Source organism: Chelonus insularis, unplaced genomic scaffold, assembly GCF_013357705.1.
Source record: "Chelonus insularis isolate UGA/USDA-ARS -01 unplaced genomic scaffold, ASM1335770v1 contig_25_pilon, whole genome shotgun sequence".
NCBI lineage: Eukaryota > Metazoa > Arthropoda > Insecta > Hymenoptera > Braconidae > Chelonus > Chelonus insularis.
In genome coordinates, this window is record NW_023276451.1 from 2735097 (window position 1) to 2756489 (window position 21393).

At 29.5% G+C, this 21393-nt stretch overlaps 1 protein-coding gene across 4 annotated transcripts in view; it reads right to left on the reverse strand.

The window, feature by feature from the left end:
* Window positions 1–13419, reverse strand: part of Ca-alpha1T (Ca[2+]-channel protein alpha[[1]] subunit T) — a 400576-nt gene extending 387157 nt beyond the window's left edge. For all 4 annotated transcript variants that reach the window (XM_035079824.1, XM_035079822.1, XM_035079823.1 and 1 more), the window contains exons 1-3: window positions 12729–13419; window positions 10559–10670; window positions 6636–6769 (exon numbers count right to left, since the gene is read on the reverse strand). In XM_035079824.1, coding sequence (XP_034935715.1) covers window positions 6636–6769; window positions 10559–10670; window positions 12729–12979 — 497 coding nt within the window. In that variant the 5' untranslated portion in view covers window positions 12980–13419. The remainder of the gene's footprint in view (window positions 1–6635; window positions 6770–10558; window positions 10671–12728) is intronic.
* Window positions 13420–21393: the final 7974 nt, after the last annotated feature.

A 21393-nucleotide genomic window follows, 5' to 3' on the forward strand; every position in this document is an offset into this window, starting at 1 on the left:
TACCATCCGATATATATTATTAGAGCTCCTTGGCACTCCTTGCATGTACAACTAAATTTGGTAACGCCAACGGTCCAACAAAAGATACAAAAATTGACTCGATCATTCTAACAATCAAAAACAGAATGATCTTCTGAGGCACAACTGTAGCATTGCAGCCTATGTGTGCCAGCTTCTGGATCGTTCTTATCCTTTTCGTCGTCATGGATTTCTTGTTATTGAACGAAGAAGCCAGAGAACTTACGATCTTCGAATTTACAATTAGAAAATTTAGCAGGACAATCACAAGCAACGAGAGCGTCGTGAGAAGGCGTGAAATCGCCTTCCCCCCCTTTTAAAGGAGAGTGATAAGATTTATTAGAGTTCCGCCTACCATTGACACCTTACTGACGATTCAAAAATCTCAGACTTGTGGCGACAAAAGAACGGGCCTCCTGACATTTGAAACTAGTGGTCCACTAACGCTATGATTTAGCGATTGTTGACCAGCGACTTTAAAATTTTTTCCGGTTATATAACCTATCTGGGCTGTAAAACTATTTACGAATCTTATCATTTCTAGTTTCATATCCTCCACTGCTTTTATATAGCTTTCCATATCGATTTGAGTAGCTATACAACATTCGGGAATAACGAGATACAACTCCTGCATTGTCTTTTCTGAATGATTCGCTCCCCTAGGTCTTCAAGAAAAGATTCCTGGCTCACTTTGACTCCTCCTATCACCATAGGGCTAATTTCAACAGATTGATAGGCTAATGTAAAATGTTTTGTGAATCAACTGATAGACAACCACTAACAATAGTCGTAAAATATTATTTCAATAAACTCACAAAAGCGATTCTTCTGCGAAAGTAATTGAATTTGTTTACATGATTCTGTTAATTAACAGAGCAGCTCGCAAAATTCCCACATGATGACTAACGTCTTTAGTGATTTAAAATTCGGAAAAGAAATAATGTCGAGTCTTCTTGAATGTTTGTTTACAATTCTGAAAGTCCGTTCGATGTACGCGACTCGAGTGGACTCTTTACCTTCACCGAAAGAAATTTAGTTTAATAGTTTACGAACACAATTCTACGTGAATCACAAGAGAAAAAAGAAGGAATCGAACGACAGGAAGTCGAAAGAGTAGTCTGAGAAAATAAAATAGAATAGAGACTTCAGGTCCCGAATTTTTACAGGTAGTTTTCTAATTTAAAATTATCGATGATAATTATTACTAAGGCATGCTCTAGCTGATATCAAATCCAACACCGAGTACGACAAGTAGTTGTTTTCGATTTAAAATGTCAAACTTCTATCAGCTGACGCTGTCACAGCACTGCTGACTGACTAACTTCCACTCGTGTAGTCTAGTGACTGACTGACTCACATCGGCGATCTTATACTTAGTGTGATCCCGATAAATGGCCAATAAAATCTATTGATTAACGAGATTGGAAGATTTTCACGTTCTAGGCCATGAAATTCGGAATAAATTATTAATGATTTATTTAATGGTTTACTGTGAGGGATTTTTTGATGGCGAAAATCACCTCGTTACAATTTTTTTGTTCATCGTCTGTTAATTTCTCCCACTTTTTTTTATTATCTACTGTTTCATACTTTCTCTCATTTATTCTTCTATTGATTCCTGTATTTATCCTAAGATGCTCGTTGTCATCAATTTTATTTTCCTTATACTCATACCCTCATTTTCACATAATCCATTACATTTTTCTATTTTTCTGTCCTATCTATCATTCTGTCTTTTTTTTTCTTTTCTCTTTGTACTTTTTTATTCTTTTCTTTCGGTTTTCTTCGCTTTTTTTACAACTTTAATTTTCTTTTTTTTCTATTATTTTGATATCTTTCTATATATGATGCTATATAATCTTTCGATTAATGTTCAGTTTTACGTTGTTTTTTTTACAGAAATGATCAAAACGTATGATTTTATTTTTTCTGTACAACTCAATTCTAACAGAAACAAAAACTGTAAATTGAAGAAAACTCAACAAACTTAAAAATAGAGGCTAATTTTGTTTTGTAAATAGATTATACCGATTGAAGTTGTTATAAAAAATAGAAAACGAGATCTATTGAATAAATTTAAATTCTTTCGACATAAAAATTTTTTTTCTACTAAAATCAAGTCACAATCCATGTAAAATGTATGAAGGTATACTTCTTTTGTTTTGAACAATAATGTTTGTTATAAACAATAGAAAAGGAGACCTATTCGATGTTTTTGAGTTCCCTATATCATGTAACGGAGTGTAATTCCATATATTTATTGTGTTCAATTTTCTCATATCATACTTTACTGTCGACGCAATCCGTCCAAGAACTTGAAAAAAGTCCTGAGCACTCATGCTTTACTTTGGAACGTCTTCCACTGGCTCAGTATTCTTTCAATCCTGAGATATGTCGGAATTCAGCAATTATTAATTAATCAACAATATCACGGCTCCAATGGATCACCGCGTACGTAAAAATAATTAAACATAAATGTTATTTGCATTGACTGCTAAATAACAAAATCTATAATCAAGAAATATAAATTATCAAAGTGACACAGCACCTGATAATTCTGTAACAATGAATCGAATCACATTACAATAATTAATTACTCCGTAAAAAGTAAATTGAAAATCCGACGATTTGAACTTACAACTGTACATAAAATTGTCTAAACAGTGTCAATGATTTTCAATTTAATAAACAACTGTAGAATGACTCTATGTCCTGTACGGATATTCAATGATGTAGAATAAAATTTGACATTTTAGTTAAATATTATTGAATTTTATTGAAATTTACTCATGAAATTTAAAATTCATCTATACTGACTAAAAATTACAACACATGTGTTAAGCATTTTTCAATGTGCACATTGCAATATGCTTCATACCGATGAGTTGATAACCCTAAAAGTTATTTGTCGATGTTTCTAAACAATTTCGAATGAAAATTAAATATTTATATTTTAACAACTAACACAAAAATAAATTTAATTGTATTCTTCGAATCGAAACAATGAATTCGTTTTATTACCATGAAATTTTCTGATATGCTCATTTGACATACGTATATGGTAATATCCTATCTATTAATTGAGATACTTTACTGTTATGTATCTAATTAAAGTCATTTTCTTAATAAGTCGATAACCGTTGAAGCAACGGCTTTAGATGCGCACGAGTTTGGCAGTTGTGGGTTCGGATCTCCTCCAGCATAAGCATTACTACAATATGGATTTTTTACAGTATTGTCACAAGCTAACGTTGTTCACCATGTAATATGTCAACGATGAACAGATCTCCGAATAATAGAAAAAATTTTTTATTTCATTGTTAATGAATGACTATCGAGGCTACTTCTAACCTGAAACTTTCATTTCATACATAGTGTAATTTTTAATAGATGAGTAAATTTCGATGTCCGTATAAGATGTACAGGAGTAAGTTTCAATGCTGAGTGTATGAAATTTACTTCGCAAACGTTTAATAAAGTTACTTTACAATTGTACATGTGAAAAACATTCATCACATGTATTTTAAAATAACTCAAGAAATTTTTTACAGTATCAACGAGATTTTACAATAAGTCTCTCGGATCTAGAGTAGCGGTAGATACTCGGCGCTATGTCACCTGAAATTTCTGCTCCTTATCCATCTATTGCCCCTCGTCAAACTATCGCGCTCTCGCGGCTCATATTTACAGTGCCGAGTAACACGCTACTCTATACTAAAAAGTTTGCGTGTGACGTCACGACACAATGTTTGATCGCATATATCTCGATAACTATTCAGCATTACGGGATAATTCTCAATATACAATTAATAATGACTGTTAGCTTTCATTTAAATTCAAAATGAGATTTATTCATTGAGTATTTATCGAGATACAGATTAGGCCACGCCCTTAATACCGTTTTTCGCACATTTCAACTCAATATTTAGCCTCTCCTTTGTCAGTCTTACCTCAATGCTATCTAACGCGGACCTCTCTCTCTCTTGGCCAAAATTTTCCTACGATATATATATATATATAGGTATACTCCCAATGTATAAATATAGCGAATGAATAGTTTATGTATTTCTTACGTTAATATTGATATAAAATACAAATAATCTCATTTATTTATAGATTATAATAAAACATAAATGATGTAGAACAGAAGTTTGTTCAATTTTTAGATATGAATAGTGTTGAGAATTAATCAATTTTTAGTTTGAATTGCCAGCTGACAGGAACTTCGGCGGCCATAACCAATCGACCTAGTAATCAAAAATTCTCAATCTAGTCACTCATTTGACTAATTTTCAGTGTCCTTTTTGACTAATGAAGTTCCTGTTGCAGTTTTTTTTTGTTTTCATTCACGTGTACATGCCATTCCAATTCTTTTCTAACAAATCTTGAATTTTTGAGTCAATCGTGTGGGAGGTCAATAATACCGAACACACCAAGTTAAGTATTTTTTAGACATTCAATTAAAATTCAGTAATTACAATTGACATTTATTTCTTTTCTTTAGTGACAAAAGGTTGTACAGTGTATGTTATGTATCTGTTACTGCTGAAAATAAAGATTCCATATTTCTTTTAAAACCTGACTACCGTTTGCTCTGTTCCGGCACAATCTTTCCTATCCTTAAACGGTTAGGCTAATTCAAAAGTTGAGATTTTCTCAACAAATTGTAATGTTTATTTATAACTAATTGAACAAGATAGAAAAAATGGCAACGAAATTTATTATAAATATTCAAAAACGGAATCTATGCAATAAATTCGAATTCTTTTAACGTGATTTTCTTTCTTTTACTAAAAAAAAGTTACCGACTATGTTACATGGATGGTGATAGACTCTGTTTGTTTATAACGACTGAATTTGTTATAAATAATTGAAAACTAATCTACAAAATCAATTTCAATTCGTTTAATTCATCTAAAATCAACTTGTTTTGCTTGTAATCATTGCTAAAAATAAAAAATGAATTAGAACAAACGTCTATATTTAATACTAATAGAATTTGTAATAAATAATCGAACTCGAAATCATCACGAAAGTTTGAATTGTTTTACTCAATATTTAGGAATTATATCCAGAAATCTTCTATCAATAGAGAACATTAAAAAATTGGGCCGCGTGTTGTGACATTTTTTTTAACTTACTACTTTTTCAGATTTAGTAGATGATTGCAAAAAAAATTTATTGTAAATTTTCATCTAAAGTTACTTTTTGAATCATGTCAAGAAAATTTGGAAAAGTATTTTTTTACATAATTCATCGAAAGTAACGAAAAAAAAGACTTAATTTTATAGATAACATAGTACTCCATTTGATTTCAAAATTTGTGCAAATAATTATTCAAAAATGAGAATTCGGTTATTTGCAAAGTCATTTAGGACGTATACATGGTGCAAAGTTTTACTTTCATCTGATGATGGCCGTTTCAGTAGGATACATCAAACACTGGACAAAAAATTCTGAATAAGATTTATGCTATCAAATGTTTTTCAATATTTTGATCAAACATTTTATCTATAATTTGTTACTTAAATAATTTTTTGATTAATTTTATTTTAATTAATTTTTTGTTTGTCTGTCTAAACAATAAATCTTCCTATCCATCTATCTATCTATTATTATTATTATATTACAGATCGCTGTTACTTTAGTGGATAATGATACTTATTTGTTATTGTTAAATAGTGTCAGCCGATTCATTTACAGCTATTCAACAGTCCTGACTGTTCTAGCATCCAACTATCCTAAAAAATACAGTCTGCATTTAATTCTGATTACCATTCCACTTGTAATCCATTTCATAGTTTTTCCACCAGCTCATTGAAGTCACAGCAGATACATTATATTTTTATTCAATAAATTTTTTAAAGATAAGATGAATTGTATTGTCATTAGATAAATAAATTTTGATACTTTAAAATAAAATTTTAAAAAACGGATAGATAGAATCTCTCATCATCAGATTATATACATGCATATATGAATGTACAGATATATTTTTCTTATGTACAAGTCTAATTAGTTATATTTACTGGTTCGATTGATATTAATTGAATAATTCAATTAGCAAAATATTAGTTTACTGGTTCAATTAATAGAATCTTACTATTTCCCATTGCGTCAGTAAGCAATAGTACAAATACTAAATATTCACTTAAAATTATTGAATAGTTACTACTTCCTCTTTAGAAAGTATAGTGTGCTTTTCGGCCATAGAGCTCAAAAAATCTATCCAATTCAACTTTCAAGTAGTAGAATTTCTTTATTTGCTCTACAGAGTTCTTCTTATAGGTTAATTATTTTTGAATCTTAAACAAAGTTTTGACTTGAGTAATCAGCATAGACAAAAACATAAAAGTTTCAAGAACGATAATTTATGTTCAGATAGCATGCGAATAGTCTTCTAAACAAACTGATAAATCAAAATTTGTGGGGCTTGTTTTCGAGCATATAGTATTTTTTACAAATACGATTAATTACATTGTGAGAAAATAAATTCATCTGAATTTCGTATTATAAATAATATATTTTTATGATTTTCATGGATTTTTAATGGATTGTAATTTTTATAGAGTTTTCATTATTATTTTGATACACATGCTTATTGAATGTGTTCTTACCCAGCGACCACAATGAAGAAATCAAGTCTATTCCATGCATCTGCTAAATATGTTCCTTGACCGTAAATGCCCATAGCAATCATTTTAATGATCATCTCAATCATAAAGAATAAAAATATGATATCATCCAAAATCTGTAATAACATTTAATGTGAGTATATATATATATATATATATATATATATATATATATATGTACAATGTATGTTTTGGGACCCAACTAGATAAAATCAGTAAAATATCGGAAAAAACCTTCTAAACCTGGAATACAGTCAATTTTAGAGTATAAACAATTAAATGAATAATTATGACGAATTAATTATTAAATGTATGTTTTACGGACTCATCAATAATCCGTATGCATTGGAGACTGTCGCTAGAATAAACATTTAATACATAATTGGAGACTGTCCCCGAAATATACATGCATAGATTGGGGACAGTTCCCAAAATATACATGTATAGATTAGGGACAGTCCCTAAAATATACATTTTATTAATTACAAGTTAATACTATGATTGGATTGAATGTATATTTCAGAGTCTGTCTCCAAAATATACAAGTATAGATTGGGGACAGTCCTCGAAGTATACACTTAAGTAATTACAAACAAATGCTATGAACGGATTTAATGTATCCCTTGGAGACTGTCTCCAAAATAACATTTGTCTGTATACAGTACAGGCTAATACTATGATTGGATTGAATGTATATTTCAGAGTCTGTCTCCAAAATATACAAGTATAGATTGGGGACAGTCCTCGAAGTATACACTTAAGTAATTACAAACAAATGCTATGAACGGATTCAATATATCTTTTGGAGACTGTCTCCAAAATAACATTTGTCTGTATACAGTACAGGCTAATACTATGATTGGATTGAATGTATATTTCAGAGTCTGTCTCCAAAATATACAAGTATAGATTGGGGACAGTCCTCGAAGTATACACTTAAGTAATTACAAACAAATGCTATGAACGGATTCAATATATCTTTTGGAGACTGTCTCCAAAATAACATTTGTCTGTATACGATCCAAGCTAACGTTATAATTGGATTAAATGTATATTTAGGAGACTGTCTCCAAAATATACAAGTATAGATTGGGGACAGTCCTCGAAGTATACACTTGAGTAATTACAAACAAATGCTATGAACGGATTCAATATATCTTTTGGAGACTGTCTCCAAAATAACATTTGTCTGTATACAGTACAGGCTAATACTATGATTGGATTGAATGTATATTTCAGAGTCTGTCTCCAAAATATACAAGTATAGATTGGGGACAGTCCTCGAAGTATACACTTAAGTAATTACAAACAAATGCTATGAACGGATTTAATGTATCCCTTGGAGACTGTCTCCAAAATAACATTTGTCTGTATACAGTACAGGCTAATACTATGATTGGATTGAATGTATATTTCAGAGTCTGTCTCCAAAATATACAAGTATAGATTGGGGACAGTCCTCGAAGTATACACTTAAGTAATTACAAACAAATGCTATGAACGGATTCAATATATCTTTTGGAGACTGTCTCCAAAATAACATTTGTCTGTATACAGTACAGGCTAATACTATGATTGGATTGAATGTATATTTCAGAGTCTGTCTCCAAAATATACAAGTATAGATTGGGGACAGTCCTCGAAGTATACACTTAAGTAATTACAAACAAATGCTATGAACGGATTTAATGTATCCCTTGGAGACTGTCTCCAAAATAACATTTGTCTGTATACAGTACAGGCTAATACTATGATTGGATTGAATGTATATTTCAGAGTCTGTCTCCAAAATATACAAGTATAGATTGGAGACAGTCCTCGAAGTATACACTTGAGTAATTACAAACAAATGCTATGAACGGATTTAATGTATCCCTTGGAGACTGTCTCCAAAATAACATTTGTCTGTATACAGTACAGGCTAATACTATGATTGGATTGAATGTATATTTCAGAGTCTGTCTCCAAAATATACAAGTATAGATTGGGGACAGTCCTCGAAGTATACACTTAAGTAATTACAAACAAATGCTATGAACGGATTCAATATATCTTTTGGAGACTGTCTCCAAAATAACATTTGTCTGTATACAGTACAGGCTAATACTATGATTGGATTGAATGTATATTTCAGAGTCTGTCTCCAAAATATACAAGTATAGATTGGGGACAGTCCTCGAAGTATACACTTGAGTAATTACAAACAAATGCTATGAACGGATTTAATGTATCCCTTGGAGACTGTCTCCAAAATAACATTTGTCTGTATACAGTACAGGCTAATACTATGATTGGATTGAATGTATATTTCAGAGTCTGTCTCCAAAATATACAAGTATAGATTGGGGACAGTCCTCGAAGTATACACTTAAGTAATTACAAACAAATGCTATGAACGGATTCAATATATCTTTTGGAGACTGTCTCCAAAATAACATTTGTCTGTATACAGTACAGGCTAATACTATGATTGGATTGAATGTATATTTCAGAGTCTGTCTCCAAAATATACAAGTATAGATTGGAGACAGTCCTCGAAGTATACACTTGAGTAATTACAAACAAATGCTATGAACGGATTTAATGTATCCCTTGGAGACTGTCTCCAAAATAACATTTGTCTGTATACAGTACAGGCTAATACTATGATTGGATTGAATGTATATTTCAGAGTCTGTCTCCAAAATATACAAGTATAGATTGGGGACAGTCCTCGAAGTATACACTTAAGTAATTACAAACAAATGCTATGAACGGATTCAATATATCTTTTGGAGACTGTCTCCAAAATAACATTTGTCTGTATACGATCCAAGCTAACGTTATAATTGGATTAAATGTATATTTCGGAGACTGTCTCCAAAATATAACTTTTATATCTGTATTAATTTTGTAAGTTCAATTCATGTATAGATTAGGGACAGTCTCTGAAATAAATTAATCTATCGCGGGCAAATACCTTACACAAATTCATCACGTAAAATGGGTTTCCGTAGGATCTTCTATAAAGATAATTAATAAAAAAATTATGAGTATTGCGGATTGTTTAAATCGAAACCTCTTATAAAAAAATAAATAAATTTGATCGAAGTTTTCAAATTACATAAATTTATAATTCGTACAATTAGCAACACTGTAGTCGCCCATGTGTATCTGATTTTTTTTTATAATTGACCGCAATATTAACAATTCTGTACCGTCATCTTATATACGGTATATAAAATTCTTGACATGAAGATATACTAGTAAAATTTTTATGACGGCACTAGTGCCACCTATTGCTGCGTCTGTCGAATTTGAGCAGGCGTCAAAGCATACGTTTAATATATTTTCGAAATGTCCCCTAAACATACATTTAATATAAAGATATTTTGGGGACCGTCCTCAAAGTGTACAAATGTCCCCAAACTATTCGTCCGCTCGAAAATATGTCTCCGAAACATACTTTGTGCATACATATATATATATATATATATATATATATATATATATATATATATATATATATATATATACATAAATCTAATCAGAGTGTCACTTGGGGAAATTCTTTAAGTACAAGGTATTGTTTGAGAACATTTGTACAGTTTAGGAACAGTCCCAAAAAAAAATCATGTATCCAACGTATTATTTAAGCCACTCGTCTATACATCAGGTATTATTGGAGGACACGACGTTGCCACGTTGTGATGAATTTATTTTTGTTTTTTGAAAAAAAAGGTAAAAATGAAGGCAAAGGTACACTGTAATTGCATACGCTGTACTTGTAGGGTTATTTTTTTTTCTTTAACCGGGAATTTTGACAATCGAGAAGGGGATACCAATCACCTGTTCTAAATAATACATTAGATAGATTTATATATAAATATTGATGTTACGAATGGTTATATAATGATTGCACAAACCTGTAATATCTTACAGCGATGAGTTGCACATTTATCATCGACACACGGTTGATACATTCCCAGTGTTAAACAATTCAATAAAATAACTATCATACTAACTCGCTCGAACCATGTATGCACTTATTCAATTAAGAAAAAATACACGCGTTTTTTTGTAAAATTGATTTATTAATTACAGAAATGTATTTAGTTATTTCGTATTGATTGCTAATTTATATAAGAAATCAATTGCATTGTTCAGAATATCATCTGTTAATGTTAGTTAATTTTCAAGCATTATGCTTTTTTTGGACTAGAAACAGAATTCTTTGTTGGTTATACCGGATTATTAAGAATGTTATGTGATAGGCAAATACTAAATTTTATGAGCTTATGTCAATTTCTATCCAATTTAACAGTATTTGATCAACTATTAAAACAAAAGTTACAACTCCAAAAACATCGGTCGGTATGCTTGACGCACATTTTCGTACAGCCCAAAAAGAGAGGTCTGTTTTTGTTAAGATCTATATTCAGTTGTTATATCTGAATATTCATCACATAAATGAATCATTATTTACTAATTATAAGAAAATAAATTATCATAAATGATAAATTATACTCCCTGCGTGTTGCATACAGATTTCGATGGACTTATCTAGCTATGAATGATAGAATAATATATTAAATGATCAAATGGAGGAAAAATAAATGGTTTACTAATTATAAGAAAAATAAATTTATCATTAATATGTGTCATGGGAGTTGCTTGCCGATTTGTATGAATTATCAGAACCTATACAGCCTTTGTATATTAGTGAATCTTAATAATTCTATTCGTTAGTAAATCTTTATTGACGGCATGTATATTCTACACGTAGCTTCGATATACTGGAAAGCATATTACAATAAACAAAAAATTTGTGTATGAACGATTAAATCAATTGCACAGTTACATTCGAATTGTTCTTACAAACACAATCGAATATCAAAATAGAATAAATTTTAAAATTCAGACAAAAGAAACCAGATCGTACAGGCAAAATATCCATACAAATCGGCATTAAGCTCAAGAAATAAAATTCTTCTTATCCCTTCATTCGTTAATTTAAAAATTTATTTTCCGATAAATTCTCTACAGTTCGTCTCAATTTTTCCTAGACGTAAATAAATGTGTTCGAAAATTCAGTTTAAAAATTAAGCTATCATCATGGATAATGAAAGATTAGCATTTTTCCTATAGACAATATAAACGAAATACAGAAACTATTATATTAGATCAAAATGATTTACTTATATTATGGACAGTCTATAAAATTCATGATGTTCGTAAAAAAAAGTTTAGTGCAAGTAATAATATATCGTTTAAGATTAATCGTTATCATGCTTTTTTTTTTAGTGTTCACCGAATCGTTCTTACTTTCTTTTAGATAGATCTTAAGTTTAGTAGCCAATACTCCTTTAAATTATTTTTTTAAGATTTTCTTACTCAACAGTAATGAACTACAATCTTTTATAAATCTGTTAAATTTTTTGGTATGTTTTCAAAACGGAGTTTTTTATGGGGGCGTTATAGGAACATGTAAGTACCAACAAAAACTGTTCGTGATAAACTAGCGCTAAATAGCTATGTTTCTTCTCCTACACTCACTATATGCAGAAAAAAAGGAAAAAAAGTAATCTGTCTGCTCATATAGCTTATTTTTTCTTCAAAATCTTAAAAACAACAACTTGCAGATCAAGTCAGAGCACATATGAATTTGAAAATTTTCGCAAGAAAAGAATAAAATCAGTCTAGATTCTTCACAATCAATAGTTTTTGAGTTATTTTATGTTTAATGAAAAAGAGTCATTTGATTCACTATTTTGCGGAATTTAAAAAACTAAAAGAATTCTTTTTATATGTACACTAATACATACATGAATAACTGTATATTCATTGAAAAAAATTAGTCAATATTTATACGGCAATTATTATTTTATTTTACAAAATATTTTTACCAAAATTTATAAATGAAATTTGTATCGCATAGCGTAAAAATTATTCACCTATTTAGTGTTCTACAGGGCTTGTTTGATTAACCAATTGTAATTCCTTGACCATAATAGTCTATATTCTATAAAGTAGATATTTATGACATAAAGAATGATATTAACAAATTGTATTCTTATTTTGTTATTAAAAGGATATGGATTGGTAATAAGTGCAAGACACCAGTTGCGTGGGCGTGTAGATTGATAAAGATATCGTAGAGCAACTGGTGCAAAACCTGGATAAGGTATTTCGTGATTGTCAATGGTTTCTAAATGTATACGTTTGTCTTCCATTTTCTTCGTTTCATTTTCATGTTTAGGTCGATCAATTTCTTTGCTTAATTCAAGTTTTCGATGTTTTTTTTCTGAGTGACTTTGCATAATTTTTAAGTTACTGAACATTTCCATATTTGTATCTAATGCGATAACTTTTCAGTGATTTTTTAACTGAGAAAAAGCATGTAAAAGGAATTATATGTAAACTATGATAAAAATAGTGCCTTCCACGACACCATAAATCAATTTTATTCTTTTATAACTCTAAATCAGAATCGACCTGAGACAGATTTTTATTCATTTTCTTTACAGTGTATAAAATGTTGACTACTGATACGACATCACAAATTCTCAGATTTAATTCTTCAATACAACATTTATTTGATAACAATCTTTGCTTCTTTTGAGTGATTAAACAAAATTTAGTACGAGAACGATTCACATCTACAAAAAAAAATCACGCTTCTGTCACTAATACAATATAACTTCAATTTACAACTGTATAAATCATGAATTTATTGTTAATTTAGATTGGTAAATTTCTTTCTCAGCTAGAACACACACTCAATCGATGGCACGACAAGCTCGAAACTACACATGCTTCTGAACGATACTACACATTACGACTATTTGAGACATGCGCGTTCAGAGGTATGTTCTCGTGATTTCGATGGAAATTTTGTTTTGAGGTAAATTTCAGCTAACTTACTCAAACCTGTGTTTACTAACAAAGATCTTATTTTACAGCATTCAAAACTGATAAAAGTTACTAACTTAAAAAAACAGAAATTTATGGAATATTGTTCGTAATTAAACTCATATGTTATTTAGAGAAAAGTCTTCAACCTGCAGTTTGATGAAATTTTTTTACTTTTCTAAAGAGATTTAAATTTATGGTTAAAGATTTTTAAGTAAACGAGGTGATATGTAATGATGTATAGCAATAGATAATGATAAATGTTTACTTAGGAATTTAGATAAATTTTTTAAAACACGATTACTTATAAAATTATAGAAAAATGTACTTATCCATCAACATCGAAATACATAAACTTTGTCCTTATATTCGGTATCGCAAAACATTATATAAAACTATAAATTATATACGGAGAAAGTTGAATGATCGCTATAATGAATACAACAATAAATTGTGATTGTGGTAACTAAAAGATTGATAATTTCAACCAGTTACATAGTTACAACAATCATGTTTATGGTAAAGGCTAATGTAATTTTTTGATGTTAATAACAACCTTTCATAGTTAACAATTTTGAATTATTAATACCATTTTTTTATTGTTAGTAAAATACTGAAATTGTACATAACAATGTTTAATTGTTACAGAAAATTTTTATGCAATGTCTGAGTGTATTTCAATTATTTTACATAATTATTTAATATATAATTTAAGAAAAGCTAAAGATGAATAGCAATAAAACTTAAGGGTCGAGATTAACGATTATTACTCAAGTTATTTTTTATTGAGTTTTCCTAAGATTATATTAAAATGGAACGGATTTCGAAGAATAGTTGAAGAAATCATCTCTTAGACATTTTATTGGTTTTGGAAAACCCACGTGGCGAAAAAGCAATAAAACTTTAAAAAAAGAGTACGTGATGTAAGAAGAGCGTTAGCTTCCCAGAACAGCAAAGAACCATGCAAAGACACTTGCGCGCGCCCGAAGCAAGGGACCCCTAATTATGTCACATTCGACTAAATAAATATGTGAGGTTTGATGCATCAGCCAGCTGTCGAAAAAGTAAGAACGAGATCAAATCACCTTGGAACATCTCTTAGGCGGGGAGCCGGTGACACTAAAAGTGCACTTATACGGATTCCAGAATTTTGCATAGGAATTGATAGTATTTGGTTATAGGTACAATATAGGCCTGGTGTGCCAAAGCCTATCTGTATTTTTTTATAAATTTTTGTTTTTCTAATAATTATAAGTGATTTGTACTTCCATGGAAATTAATTTTTTAAATACCATTTTACAGTAAATTTTATGTGTTTTCAGAAAAATTCGGTGTAACAACTCTTATCGTGGCAGAAAAGGCTGTCACACCGACTTTTAATATCTAATGTTCATAAAATTTTTCCCTTATCGCGGAATTACTTTTCTTTTTATTTAATGCCTTTTTTCAAGTTTTTCTTGTAAAATATCTCGGTGTGACAGCTTACAACTTGACCAAAATATTTGTCACACCACTTTATATTACAGCTTCAACCCTTTAAAATCATGAAATGGAGCATATTCAAATCTTTTTCTGTCTTGTTTGTAATTTTCAACACAAAATACAGTCTATGTTGTCCATAATTTCTTTTTTTTTTACTTTAAATTTTTGAATTGAGCTATTCTTACTATGTATAATATTTTATATCTGAGTTATCCTAAAAATCTTGAAAATGTTTAGCTCATCGTTGTCGGTCCAATTTCGCTTTAGAACCCTGTTAAACAATACCACATTTCGATCAGTGTGATTGTTCATTTATTATTTTAAAAGTATCTGTCACACCAGTTAGATTTAGACTTCAGAAACATAATATTATATTTTTCTTATTTTATTTAAAATTCAGTTATTGAAGAAATTCATCAACTAATACCAGGAAGGAATGTATAAGTCATTTAATTGATACAAATGTATTACTGGAAAACATTATTTATTTATAAAATACAGCATTTTATTTATTCATAATTTTGTTAATTTTTATACATTAGTTATTTAATAAATGCAGGAACAAGAGAAAGCTTATACAAGCTATATATAAACATCATATATTATTGAAATTCGACAAAAAGTCAGTCAAAATCATCTATATCATCATATCCATAATAACTATTTCTTTAAGATTCTATATCTTCCTTTTTATTTTCCTCTCGATCCTAATAATTTTGAACAATTTCTTCAAGAGTAAGAGGAGATGCCTGGTCAATATACTGTCTTGAACGTTGTTTTAATAATATTTGAAAGTTTGTGAATTTTTGTATAAAAGTTATTCGATCGTCAAACTATTTTTTAATTATTATTCAAATAATTCGCAAGTAAAAGTGAATACTGCGCTGACTGTAGCAACGACTAAGGACGAATGAATTATAATACATCTCAAGCTGAGTTTAAGTAATCATCTGTTGGTAACGTTTCAATTGTTATTATAATTTTTTAATAATTTTCATTTAATAAATTTTGTTATTGTTTTTACATAAATCACACATGTTTACTTCCTCTATAGTCTAGTAGCCGTAAAATTAAGCCCTATGCTATCGTGCATTAATTATAGAATAGGAATAAAAACTTTTTAAATTATATACTATCGATGCAGGATTACTTGTATAGGCATGCAAAAATTGGGCCTTCTTCACTCCGTCCAGCAATCCCTTAGCTGACTATTCATTTTTTCGTTTCAAAAAATTTTTTTTTTATCTTTATCTCTCACCGTTATCGAAATATAAGCATTTGTTTATAGAGATATCGTATATTTATAAATAAAATGGACGCAAGTGATGTTATTCGTATTGTTTATCATAGATCGTGGTGAAAATGCAATAATTATAAGGGAAACAATTTAAATGTAATAAATCGTTAAAAGCAGTAGATTGTTTATATAATTGTTAAAAAAGTTATTTTTCTATACATAAATAATTAAAAACTGATGTTATTTATATTAATTTATTACGTTATCGAATTATTTCTTATTAATTTGAATTAATAATTAACGAACATCGGAACACGGACGCAAAAGAATAATCTTCAATTGTGACTAACGATACTTGACCTTTTCCAGCTCTATTTGATTGTTATTAACAATGTTCGATCATTATTAACAACATACATCAATCGAAGGAATACATCATTATTGAAATTATTTAATGCGATCAGTAATTAATTTTTTATACTATATTATTGATTTTTATATTACTAATGTCTCAGTAATTCAAATTTTTTATGCTTAAATTATTTATTAGTTAAGTAATTTAAAATTTCAGAACTTCGATTATCAATTTTTCATCAATTAGTAATTTCAAAATTCCATTATTTAGTATCAAATTATTCTATAGTTTCTGAATTTTCATTTGTATTACGCGTCAATTAGTAATTTCAAAAACTAAGTGGGTAAATACACCAATTTCATAAGAAAATTAATGGTCGAAATTATTTCCAATTAGTAAACAAATTAATTATTGCTCCACTTACGCACTGTCCTCAATGTCAACGATCACAGATCAATTTGTGAGTTTGAAACACACATTATCTTTCAAGTTTTTCGAGTAAGTTTTTCTTGTGATCGTGTGAATTATAAAATTAAGCAAGTTTTTCAAAGTACGATTACGATAAGTAAAGTGCAATGTTCTATAAATTTATTATATTCACAATAATTCTTGAGTAATAATCATGTGAGCCATCTAAGGTGATTAAAGTCATTGTCGTAGATAGTCCATAACCTCACTTATAAACTTACTTAACATCACTGATCTATCTATAATACTCTCAAGAAAAATTTTTATGAATCAATTTTACGGATTCGTTCCCAGAACCATGTCAACTTTGGAACTTTTTTTAGATATAGCACAGCCCTAAGAATAAACGATGTAGGGCATAATATACTAAAATTTTTCTAGCTGGTCACCTCCTTTGAAATAAGATTTTTTCAGAGCATAACTTATCTCTCCATAAATACTTTGTGTAGTCAGCGTATCTTGTATTTTTTTACCCAAAAATTTTTCTACTGCAAATCTTTGCAAAATCATTAATCCATCTATATCTTGAGAGAAATGCCCCGTGGAAAACATCGATTAAGAAAAAATTCTTTGAGAAATGAAGCTAATACAATGCATTGACATGTAGTTGCATAATCTTAAGTTGCTATGAAATCTAGAAAAATGTCCTGTGGGGGGAAACACGAGTAGGGAGGAAAAAGTGAGGAGTAAGACCTACCCTCTATTTATTGGAAGATTTTTTTTCAAAAATTACCAGTCTTGCTACATCCATAAGTCTTGTAAAATTGTATTATAAATATGAGAAAGTGGTTAATAAGTAATGAGTTTTACAAGTTGTACATTCGAAACAGACTTGCGTTAAATCAAACTTTATGTAAAACAATTAAACAAACTGTGCCAAAAGCGTATTTTGAATTAAAAAAACTTAAACTAGGAATCATTGCCGGTGGATTCGCTTCATATTTATTGAAATATACTAATATATATGCAGATATCGATTATTGGATTATTCATCATGAATGTTTTATAAATAATGATGATATAGAACAACAAAATGACTACTACAAAATCAATCGATACATTCATAATTGTAACACTCATGATATTCCTGATATAAATGCATTAATGCATGTATTTAATCATCAAAGAACACCTTTACAAGTTATTCATATACAAGTTACAAAAGAAACATTTGATACGTTATTTAAGAATGATCAAATTTTTATCAATCCATATTTTTAATTGATTGATTTGATGTTTGATAGTACTATATGTAAAAAGGGAATATAACCATTCAGTGGATATTTTTTTGATCTAAATAGAAGCACAAATTATAATTATCAAACAAAAAAACGTCAAGAAAAGTACTTTCAACGTATTGTAAATTATGGAGCACCTGAACCACTGGTCGCCATGTGTTGCAGAATATTAAGCAATATAAATTGAAGGAGCAATTGGTCATCATTACCATCATTATAATATTAAAAAAAAAATTTAATTAAAGTTTCATTTTTTGAATGTAATTAAAGCTGAAATTTTCAATAATTGGAAATAATCCAAAAATAACACACATCATTGATATGGATGGCTTCAGAATAAATAAAAAATTCTACTGCAAAGAAATGGCGTGTATTCGAGTTGAGAGTTGTGAAATATATTCAAGCCATTATAATATTGGAGAACATAGACTATCACGAAAAGATTACACATCAGCATGCTTCAATACCATGTTTGTCCATGGATTAAAAATGGATAATAACCGCAATTATCATAATCAAGGAGCAATTGATGATTTCTTGCGTGGCATCGATAAAGAAGCAAGTTCTTTAGGAGGAATCATAGGGTACAAAAGTGGATCAGTTAAACGAGACAAACTCACATTCTTGGAAATCCAGAGTTATAATATTGAGAAGCTTGGATGCCCAAAATTCAAAATATTATATAATCAATTGCGGGAACGACGTCAGGACTTATTTGATGTGTATACTCTTAAATTATTTCTATCATTAAAAAAAAGCCTCTAATTCTAAGCTATTTATAAGATTTTTTCAAAGAAATACAACTTTTCTTTTTTTTTTTTCAATTTTGTTATTTGCATATAAATATATAAATGATTACAATTTTTGAAATAAAACTCAAATATAAACATATAATTACATATTTTCTGAATCAATTCACGAATTGGTTCACTTAATGGTTTATATTCGACTATTCTATCATGTAAAATTAAACAGTATGCAGTTGTACCCAGGAGAAACACTTCAGTAGCTTCAATTTCAAGACGAACATCGACTGGCCCTGCTTTAACAGATTTATTTTGTCTTAAAGAATCTATTACAATGAATGGTCCTCTTTCCATAAACTTTCCTTTATTTAAGTATGGTCTTTTAATGTTTTTACTATAACAGGATAAATAAAAATTCGTATGCATTTCATACAAAAGTGCATGTTAGCATATGGATATCGCTGCGAATTTAAATAAACAGCAAAATCTCTAATTTTACAATGATCAAATATATCAGCGCGTTTTGATAATTAATTTTTACTTTCAGTTTGTAATAAAAATATAATATATCTTGGCTTCTCTAGTTGATTTGTTGTCTTCACGGACCAGATGTGTTTCGTTGTTATAGGTAAAGATGGACATTCATATGGCTCCCATGATCTGAAGGGTATCGATATCGATGGATCTTTACTGATGTAACTTAACATATCAACTTTCTTTGAATCAGACATCGTAACATATGGCACCAACCATTCAATTTTATCAAGAGTAATTTTTACATTTTCTGCTGCCGCATTAGCTATTTCAGTTTGATGTATTGCATTCACGTCAGTGTTGGCTATTATGAGTATTAGCTCATGTTTACAGTTAACAATGACTTGTTTATAATTCCTAGCAAATCCAAATAATTTCAATGGTATGATGACGTCATAATTTATATTGGAATCACATAGTTTTTTATTATCAAGTACCACTCCACTGTTTTCCAAAGAATATTTTTGCTCTGGTGTAAATAATGGAAATCCCTTTATGAGTGTTGTACTGCTCACATTTTTACTACGATCAATTTCAACTCCATTTAATTTGTATCTCATTCCTTCAAATAAGAAACAAGCAAACATTGTTGCAAGGAAAGATCCGTTTGAAGTAGCACTCCCATTGTCTTTTGTGAATTTACCAGTGATATGAATTGAATTTTCACATGGAAAAATACATAAATCTTGATGTTGTACAGCTATACGTATCTCATCATTGTTTGTATGTAATGATGAACCATATGGCTGATGGGCATGAATCTCATAATGAGATATAGATTCTTGAACATTTTTTTTATTAGTTTTGAATGCCGTCGCCTCCATGGTATTAAGCAGGACAAACTGAATTTGAATTTAACAATTTTTGAATTAAGCCTAAACCAAGACTTTCTAGGAACTGAGTGTTCTGAGGAGTCAGTTGTTTCCCTGTTCTCCTCTTCTTTTTCATCTTCTTCTGTTCAAATGTTGCTCGTTTGATTGTCTTTTTTAAACTGTGTACATTTGCGCATGGTTGATGGTTATTATAACTTTGTTCTTCTAAATCATCACGATAAACTATTACCGTTATATACTCTTTAAATGTAACCTTACAGTGACTGATTCAGATCGATTATTAATTCATTTTCCGTTTTTAACCACAACTCGTATCTGTAAATTATGTATTTCCCTCACTGTGACAGGACGAAAAATGACTTTTGTAGGTGATTCAATAATTTTATATCCTGGTGGGACTGATAGAAAAAATGCATGAATTGTGTAAGCAAATTGATTATTCATGTATGTACTACTTGTAATATTACACTCTACACATATTGCATTAACACTCAATATTGATGTTGGTTTTTCTGATTTGTATACTTCTCCTGCTTTATGAATTTTTTGTTTGAAACCTAAAAATTCACCGATAGAATCTTCAGATGTGAAGTCAATGGCTGATATTTCGCTATATAATTCGGTAACAAGTGTACTTTTTCCAACTCCTAATGAAAGATTCAATCGAGGATCTGTCGCAATTAGGAATATGTGAATATCTTTAAGATCATAAGTACCAGTTGGAATTGTAATTGTACACCATTCGTCTTTTATTTGATATCGAAATTTATTGTTGCCTTCATATATGTTTGGAATTCAATTAAATGTAAGAAAATCAACAAGTCCAAGAACATGACTGTTCGCAAGTGATAATTCAATTGGAGGAAAATATGAAACCTCCAATAATGATGAATGTCCAGTAAGTGTTAATATCAAAGAATCACTAAAAATGTTTACTGTATAATACTTAAAATGTA